General features: G+C 38.3%; 1 protein-coding gene across 1 annotated transcript in view; it reads left to right on the top strand.

Moving 5' to 3' along the window:
- Positions 1-3,994: 3,994 nt before the first annotated feature.
- Positions 3,995-9,911, top strand: part of LOC107568527 (tripartite motif-containing protein 16-like) — a 9,322-nt gene continuing 3,405 nt past the window's right edge. The window contains exons 1-5 of the mRNA XM_016254492.1: positions 3,995-4,583; positions 6,098-6,193; positions 6,306-6,539; positions 9,100-9,247; positions 9,394-9,441. Of these exons, the coding sequence (XP_016109978.1) occupies positions 4,011-4,583; positions 6,098-6,193; positions 6,306-6,539; positions 9,100-9,247; positions 9,394-9,441 (1,099 nt within the window). The 5' untranslated portion in view covers positions 3,995-4,010. The remainder of the gene's footprint in view (positions 4,584-6,097; positions 6,194-6,305; positions 6,540-9,099; positions 9,248-9,393; positions 9,442-9,911) is intronic.

Raw genomic sequence — 9,911 nt, forward strand, 5'->3', positions numbered from 1 at the left:
AACACTTAATGTGGCTTAATGTAGGCTACTATAACAGTGACACTGGAAGCCCAATTCGGTATTAGGCCTAATAATTATTATTAATACTAATAACAATTGTAATATTAATGACCTCATTAATTGCATTACTATCAGTAAAGCAGATATAGCCATAATGAAACGTTTCTCCCCCATTTAAAATCGTTAGGCTATAGAAAATGCTTAAGGGAGGCTAATGGACGAGGACGGTATAGGCTAAAACCAAAATATGGTACACAGTTTATTAATAAAATATAGCATATTATGCACAGGAAAGCAGACAAGCCCAGAATAGCTATAAAGAAGCCAAAACGTAATTTAAAGCGAAACTGAAAGTATGGGCTCACGTACCACTCTCATTCAGCACTAATCCAAATGTTTCCATATTCGCAATGTATTTGAAGCTAAACCATTATTTATTCAATTAAATTAACTGGGCTTTGTACGTTCCAATATCAGAGGGAAAAAAGCATTATGAACAAAAATGTGCGGCACTGGAGTGGACCGGGGCTCACAGCGGCACAGACTATAATACAGATGATTTAAATGGACTGTGTAACATTTGATCTGTATTGGTGATTCTAGGTTTTATTTTAATACTGAACAGGCCGTTTGCAATGAATCAGTGCGCACGAGGCGCCGGCGCGATCAAATCACTGAAACATAAAATACTCCGTCACTTACAATTGGGCATAATTCGATTGAAGATTCAATCATATAAAAGATTATTAGACATTTTATAAAGCCAGCACTGATACGTTCTTATTTCGCTCTGAAACCTACGAGAATGCAATTTTCCCTGAATATCCAAAAGACTGCAAATGTGACATTGATTTTATATAACAGTTCAACAAAAAAGGCAATATTAAGTGTACATTTTACATTTTAAATGTAGCCTACATTTTAAACACAATATTGTCAATCTTGTTTGTGATATTTTACAAGGAAATAATAGTTCCAACGAAATCGTTGGTGAATGAATCTGCAGCTTTGAATGGTTCGGAGAGTACTGATAATCGGAACTGATTAATAACCCTTTCATAACTACAACCATTTGCTTCGTAACTGAATGAATGAATGCTTCGCCTTGCTCATTAGACAGTGACTTGCCGCCACCTACTGGCGATCTTAGTTTTGAATCTAGAAGTGTAACTTCGTTTTGCCATCATTTATTGCTTTATTTATTATATTAATAATACACTGTGAAGAATATGACATAAAAGATGACATACAAATAATAAAAACTTTGCCTCTATAACAGTAAAAATGCACATGTAAATAAATTTAAGGGGGCAAATATTGTCCCTTAATGGAAAAGGTGTGACTGCGGTCTAAGTGGGGGTCCTCAGAAGAATGTTAGGCTAAATGCCCAGGGGGTACGCCATTGTAAAAGATTTGAGAACCACTGGCTTTAATGGATAACTGCATTGATTGCCTGTAGTATATTTTTAATAAAATATAAAATTTGGGCTTTTTATATCACTGTCTCCTTATATTAAGCCACATTAAGCGCGGTTTTCTATGGGGAAGAAAACGCTTATCATGAAATTCAGCTCATGGGCTCATCTGCTTGCATGTACACAGAATATATTTTTTATAAGTTCTAAAGCATATTTGGTCTTTTTTTATCACCGTCTTCATTAAGCCGCATTTTCTTTATGGGAGGAAAACGCTTCTGTTCTTACCTGCTTTCATGTATAATTTATTAATAAACTGCATACCGAATTTGGCCTTTTTATACCACTATCTTAGTCCATTAATTAAGCATTTAGAGAACGCAAAAGTTTTGCGAAGAGAACGCAAAAAATCTGACAAATATTTTTTCCTCCCACCCCAAATTTTTTCACTTAATCTGATTTTTTTCCACCACCATGTCCCTTTAGGGGCTCCGTAGAAACTACCCTTTTATCTGAAAAGCAAAAACACAAGTTATTTTACAAAAATCAGCAAACTGCAGCAAAGCATGGAACAAAACTCATCTCCAATCACCTGTAAGCAGAATAGGATTGGAGAGATGGAAAAGGAGAAAAACACAAGAGCTTCAAAGGGGAGCTGTAACATAGAGCCTACTAAAATATTGGCTATTTGAACCATATTTACTCTTAGTATTAGTATAGGCCTACTTGTTTATTTTTTCTATTACAGCGCGTGATAATTAATGCATTACAAAAACATTGTAAAAAAAAAAAAAAATTTGGCTACCTTATAAAAAAAAAAGTCACCCCACCCCTCTAGTCTAATCATCGCTTGGATTACAGCGTCACGCGCCTTTTTTTGAACCTGATTTTTCTCCAATCCCTCTTTGAAGAAAAATCACGTTCAAAAAGAAGGCGCGTGAGGAGGGGCCCGGCCCCGGGGGCGGAATATTTGGCACATTATGCTACAGCACTTCTATTTTTGCACTGATTGGCTATTAAATGTGAGCAGACAGAGTGTCAATCAATGCACTGGAGAATACAGTGAACATAAATGAAAAGAAACGAAGAAACCATATTTTTTTAAAACAAGTCCAAAAATCCGGATTTGTTTCACGCAACTTTACAAAAAAAATAAGTCCAAAGTCGCGTATAATACGCGGACTTGGCAACTCTGGTGGGTACACACACACTGATAATGTGACTCCTGTCTTATCCCTGATTGGTGGAACTGGGGGTGTTACAGCTCATACCCCATTCTCCCCTACATTAACTGCGCAGCGCGTGATAATTAATGCATTACAAAAACATTGTAAAAAAAAAAAAAAATTTGGCTACCTTATAAAAAAAAAAGTCACCCCACCCCTCTAGTCTAATCATCGCTTGGATTACAGCGTCACGCGCCTTTTTTTGAACCTGATTTTTCTCCAATCCCTCTTTGAAGAAAAATCACGTTCAAAAAGAAGGCGCGTGAGGAGGGGCCCGGCCCCGGGGGCGGAATATTTGGCACATTATGCTACAGCACTTCTATTTTTGCACTGATTGGCTATTAAATGTGAGCAGACAGAGTGTCAATCAATGCACTGGAGAATACAGTGAACATAAATGAAAAGAAACGAAGAAACCATATTTTTTTAAAACAAGTCCAAAAATCCGGATTTGTTTCACGCAACTTTACAAAAAAAATAAGTCCAAAGTCGCGTATAATACGCGGACTTGGCAACTCTGGTGGGTACACACACACTGATAATGTGACTCCTGTCTTATCCCTGATTGGTGGAACTGGGGGTGTTACAGCTCATACCCCATTCTCCCCTACATTAACTGATGACTGCGCACTTTGGATTGTCTCCGATCCCAGGTTACCATGCCGCCAAATGCTCTTTTTGATTCACTTTTCCTTTAGAAAACCATTGTTTGGCTAAATGAGTTTTACCATTACACTTTACACAGTGTTTTCCATATGCTGACATTGTTCAGGCCGATGCTCGGTACCACGGCGCTTACAGCTATCCTGCTCTGTGCGGTGCTTTCCTCTGAAGCGTTTGGCACCGATCACGGGCACGGCATCTGCTCTGCACTTGCAGTCACGCTCTTTGGCATCATCTTACCACCCGATTTGACGTGATTCTGGACAAGTCCACTGGCCTGGCAGATTTTAATTGCCTCTTGCAAGCTTCGTTTCTCTCAACAAACGTTGTCTGACCTTTGCATCACTAAATGCCAAAAACAATCTGATCTTTAATCATTCAATCGTCGAGCTGTAAGTTGCATGTCTTTGCTTTGAGTCTCAGGTCAGTTAAGAAACTATCAAACAATGTTTAATGCAGGAAGACAGTAAATGTGGCTAGTACATCATCAAGCTTGTTTCTATCACCGTTATCACCCTCAAAGACGAGGGTATTATACACTTTAACAGTTCCTGCATGAGGCTGACACCTAGTGGACACTTCAGTGTGTGAGTTGTTTACAGACACGCCTGTTTTGCACACCTCTCTCAAATACAGAACCAGGAAGCTCGGTCAAAAGAAACTGAAACTGATCTGCTGTTATATGTATTGGTGTAGATGCAGTGAAATGGCTGAAGCCACTGTTTCAGAGGAGCAGTTCATCTGTCCAGTGTGTCTGGATCTCCTGAAGGATCCAGTGACCATTCCCTGTGGACACAGTTACTGTATGAGCTGCATTACAGACTGCTGGGATCAAGAGGATCAGAAGAGAGTCTACAGCTGCCCTCAGTGCAGACAGACCTTCAGTCCAAGACCTGCTTTAGCTAAAAACACCATGCTGGCTGAAGTGGTGGAGAAACTGAAGAAGACCGAACTAAAAGCTGCTGTTCCTGCTCCACCTGGAGACGTGGAGTGTGACATCTGTACTGGGAGAAAACTCAAAGCCGTCAAGTCCTGTCTGGTGTGTCTGGAGTCTTACTGTCAAACTCACTTTGAGCGTCATGAGGAGTTTCGCTCAGGAAAGAGACACAAAGTGACTGATGCCACTGGACGACTGCAGCAGATGATCTGCTGTCAACATAATAAGCTTCTGGAGGTTTTCTGTCGTACTGACCAGCAGTGTGTTTGCATGATGTGTGCAATGGAAGAACATAAAACCCATGAGACTGTATCGACTGCAGCAGAGAGGACAGAGAAAGAGGTATGAACTGGAATTAGACACATTGATGTTTTAATGCTGACTCTTCAAGCGCTCCTGCTCACTGCAGTATCCAGCTGTATCATGAGTGCATCATGTGATCTTCAGTCCCACTGGGAGTTACTACATGACGGCTCTGTGCATTTCAGCACAAGATGAACTTTGCTCACCTTTGTCACATCGCTCAAGTCCCCGACTCTTAACTAAACACGAGTTTCTTTTTTGCTGCAAATTGCATTCAGTTTGAATGTACGGTGGCCGAGAATTGCAAAGCAAATCACAAATCTGAAAACAAAAGAACAAATTACAAAACACAAAATTATCAGAAAACACAACGACAAATCCGAAAACAAATTAACAAGTCAGAAAACACAACGACAAATCAGACAAACCGGAAGAGGTAGGTATAGTTTGAGACAGCGCCATTGGTTTGAGATTACTCACCGCTGAGTGGACGAGACATCTGTCAATCAACGTATACAGCAAGAACCAGCCGAAGAACAGTCGTGGTAGAAAGTTCAGAGATGGTATTAAAGTAGCTCAGTTTAAATGTATTGTATGAATTGCCCTTACTATGGAATGAAAAATACGGAGTGTCTATTTACATTTAGTTTAAAGTGGCTTTATTGTGCCAATAAGGTGGCATCCGTTTAATAATTAAAATTATAATTTACACTCAATACGTTATTATTGCATACTGTTTTATAATGTACTACAATACTGAAGTGCAGATAATTGCCACTATTTGCAACAAGTAGTATACTTGATAGTAGAAATACTGCTATTTTAACATAGTGTAAATATGTATTTGCACTTAGTGTAAATAGCATATTGCTAAAAATACTGCTATTTTCACTTAGTGTAAATAGAATCCATTGCTAATACGAGATTTGAAAAGGGAGGGAAAAAAGTTCGGCAAAAGACGGAATCGAACCCGGGTCAATCGCGTCAAAAAGCCAATGACACACTTATCCATCTGCGCCACTGGAACTGATGATTTACAGCCACTTTTAACTAAATGTAAATATACACTCCGTATTTTTCATTCCATAGTGAGGGCAATTCATACAATACATTTAAACTGAGCTACTGTAATACCATCTCCGCACTTTCTACCACGACTCTGCTGTTCTTCGGCTGGTTCTTCTCTGTATACGGTGATTGACAGATGTCTCGTCCACTCAGCGGTGAGTAATCCCAAACCAATGGCGCCATCTCAAATTATACCTACCTCTTCCGGTTTGTCTGATTTGTCATTGTGTTACTGACTTCTTATAATGTTTTCTGAATTGTTGTTGTGCTTTCTAAATTGTTATTTTGTTTTTTAGACTTGTGATTTGCTTTGCACTTCTCGGCCACCGTATGAATGTCCATTTCTGCTTTACGTTAATTCATCATTGTAGAATAATGATGATGACAGTAATAATTATATATGCCCTGCTTTAGGAAAAGTAGAACATTTTAAATGATCATTTATGTATTTGTCTCAGGTTGACTTTTTTTAATTTATCCTAAAGAAACACTTGAAGGAGACACAGAGAAAACTCCAGCAGAGAATCCAGCAGAGACAGAAAGATCTCCAGCAGCTGAGAGAGGCTGTGGAGGCTCATAAGGTGAGTTTGGAGAAGAAGGGAAGTTTGAGACTCAGTTGGACTCTCCTCTTTCAGTCCCACTGAAGCCGCTGTGAGGAAGCAGTAAGAGCTGATTGTGATGTGTGTCTAACAGCGCTCTGCACAGACAGCAGTGGAGGACAGTGAGAGGATCTTCGCTGAGCTCATCCGCTCCATTGAGAGAAGCCGCTCTGAGGTGACACAGCGGATCAGAGATCAGGAAAAGACTGCAGTGAGTCGAGCTGAAGGACAAATGGAGCGACTGGAGCAGGAGATTGAAGATCTGAAGAGGAGAAACGCTGAGCTGGAGCAGCTCTCACTCACAGACGATCACATCCAGTTCCTGCAGGTAAAGGAGTTCTAGAGAGAAAACACATGGATTTTAGCAAGATCTGCTGTTAAAGTCTGTTAAAGTCTTTAATTATCAGTGATTATCTGAGCCACACAGTTCGATTGAGGATACAATAAGCATCATTCTGCAGACAGACATGTGGTCTGGCTTCACTCAGCTACACTGCAGTAATGAGGTCACCTAATGAAACGTGCTAATAACAGATACTATTATCCATTATGATTGTGCATTTTAATTTGCGAATTTTGAGTCACTAAAATCATAGTTATGACTAGATAAAAAAGTTTGTCAAGACAAACTTTAGGTTGGCTTAAAAAAGCCTAGCCTGAAAGTTTAAAGCAGTTGTAAAAGCCTGAAGTTAGAAAATTTAGATAGATTAGATCTAACTAATCTATCTTTAGTTTCTAGCATAATTAGCAGGTTTAACATGATTAACCTGTTACTAGCATATTGCTGGCATGATTAGCAAATTACTAGCATGTCGCTAGCATGTTTCCAGCATGATTAGCATGTTACTAGCAAGATAAGCAAATGATAAGCATTTTGCTAGCATGACTAGCAAGTAACTAGCATGTCGTTAGCATGATTAGCAAGTTACTGGCATGTTGCTAGCATTATTAGCCATTTACTGTCATGTCACTATCATTATTAGCATGTTGCTAGCATTTTTCTAGCATGATTTGCAAGTTACTAGCATTTTGTTTGCATGATTAGTAAGTAACTAACATGTTTGCTAGCATTCTTATCATGTTGCTAACATTTTTCTAGCATGATTAGCATGTTACTAGCCTGTTTCTAGCATGATTACCATGTTGTTAGCATTTTTCTAACATGATTAGCAAGTGACTAGCATGTTTGTAGCATGATTGGCATGTCGCTAGGATAGATAGATAGATACTAGCATAGTAACTAGCATGTTGTTAACATGATTAGAATGTTACTAGCATTTTGCTAGCATGTTTCTAGCATGATTAACAAGATACTAGCATGTTGGTAACATGATTAACAAGTAACTAACATTTCTAGCATGATTAGCAGTTACTAGCATGTTGCTAGTGTGATTAGCAAGTTACTAGCATGTCGTTAGCATGATTAGCGTGCTACTAGCATGTTGCTAGCATGATTAGCAAGTTGCTAGCATTATTTGCATGTTACTAGCATGTTGCTAGCATGTTTGCATAGATGAGTTTGAATGGATTAGAAATAGTACATAGAAGGGAAGTCTGATTGAGTCTAAAGGGCTTTCAGTGTGTTTAGATTAGAATTTTGACAGTTGGAGTTTGACGGAATGTTCAGATGAGCCAAGACTTGTAACGCTTTGACTCGGATACCTCATTAAACCCATGAAATGAAAGAGATGGAAAACGAAAAGTTGGGGTCCCACACATTTAATGGCTGGTACACGGCAACGCGCTCCTCTCATACATTAGAGATTAACTCTTTCTTGGCGTTAAAGACAAAGTAATAACAAGAAGGCAGAGCAAACTTATCATCCATAGTGGTTCTCATTACACAGTCACGTAGTCCTTCTACGTCATCACCACATAGCGCGCGTTACAAGTTAAGTGATCAGTCTCTTAAAGGGCACACCTATAATGTGATGATGCAAAAACATAGTTTTGGCCGTTACAGACTCTAGCAAATATAATTGAAATCTTGCTAGCATGATTAGCAAGTGACTATCATGTTTCTAGCATGTTTTGCTAGCATGATTAGCAAGTTACTAGCATTTAGCTAGCATGTTTGTAGCATGATTACCATGTTGCTAGCATGTTTCTAGCACGATTAGCATGTGCTAGCATGATTAGCAAGTAACTAGCATGATGGTCGCATGATTAGCAAGTAACTAGCATGTTGGTAGCATGATTAGCAAGTTTACTAGCATGTTGCTAGTACGTTTCTAGCAGGATTAGCATATCGCTAGGATAGATAGATAGTTTAGAAGTATTAGATAGATGAGTTTGAATGGATTAGAAATAGTACATTGAAGCCCATTAGACTCCATCAGACTTCCCTTCTGTGTGTTTAGATTGGAACATTCCGTCAATGTAAGTCTATGGGAGTTTTATGATTTTTAATCTTGTACAAAAGTCGGATCAGTCTGAAAAGATATAGCAGCCCGAGTCAGATCAGTCTGAAGAGCTGGGCTGAGTTTGGTGGTTCTAGCTTGAAAGCTCCAGGAGGAGCCGCATTCAGAAATTGTAGTCTCATAAGAACAATAAGAAGCTTAAATAACAGATCAGAGAAAGCCAACCTAATTATGTTTAAAAACGTCTCCTCTGTGATGCCTCATGAGAGCGTAAATCTTTATTCACATTTCATCATTTATTTCATTTTGTGGGTAGCTAGATATTTCATTAGTGAAAAATTGGTTGATGGACAACAGTTATTTTTAACTATTATTTTATTATCCAGGTCATATTTGCCTGAACTTCAAAAGTGACTGTGGAAGCTATTATTAAATATGTCTATTAGTGTATGTAGTGTACAGTATCTTTGCGTTTGGTTATGTTCTTCTTAGATTTTTTTTCTGGTTTATTTGTTTTTATTCCTGTAGCGTCTTCAGTCTTTCTCAGCTCCTCCTGAATCTACAGAAAACATCTCTGTCCGTTTCCTCGTTTCTTTTGATGGCGTGAGAGAATCTGTCGGTCAGCTGAGACACAAACTGGAGGGTTTCTGCAAAGAGGAGATGAAAAATCTATCTGGTAAAATATTACAGATTCAACTGCTCTCTGTAATGAGACAAAAATAATCTAATATCATATAGAAAATCTTAGAGCATGTGAGAAATGACTAAGGAATGAATGCAGGTATTATTTTCTCTCTGAGTGTTTCGATCTGTTATTTTCAGTCCCTCACAGTAACATTGTTCCCGGGACCAGAGAGCATCTCCTACAATGTAAGTCACTAACAAACACAATGACACACAGTAAGATACTTCATCTAGAAAGTTTAATTAAAAGTGATAGAAAACATTACCAGTGTTCACAGTTCATTAATAATCATATAAAGTCCAGGCAAAGTGAGTACAAATTACTGCAGTTTACTTTGAATTACTAATTATTTCTCTAAGGTTACTTTATTAATAATATTTAAAACTAATTTAATAATTAATACTCATTTCATTTCAAGTTACTTTCTTAAAACCACTACAAACCAAAATACAAATACATAATGTGATATTAATGTGATGCCCAATAGTTCACTCATACTTTAAAGGGGTCATATGATGCTGCTAAAAAGAACATTATGTTGTGTATTTGGTGTAATGAAATGTGTTTATGCGGTTTAAGGTTAAAAAAACACATTATTTTCCACATACTGTACATTATTGTTTCTCCTCTATGCCCCGTCTTTCTGAAACGCGTT

The sequence above is a fragment of the Sinocyclocheilus grahami genome, unplaced genomic scaffold, assembly GCF_001515645.1.
Source record: "Sinocyclocheilus grahami isolate Dianchi unplaced genomic scaffold, SAMN03320097.WGS_v1.1 scaffold1254.1, whole genome shotgun sequence".
Taxonomy (NCBI): domain Eukaryota; kingdom Metazoa; phylum Chordata; class Actinopteri; order Cypriniformes; family Cyprinidae; genus Sinocyclocheilus; species Sinocyclocheilus grahami.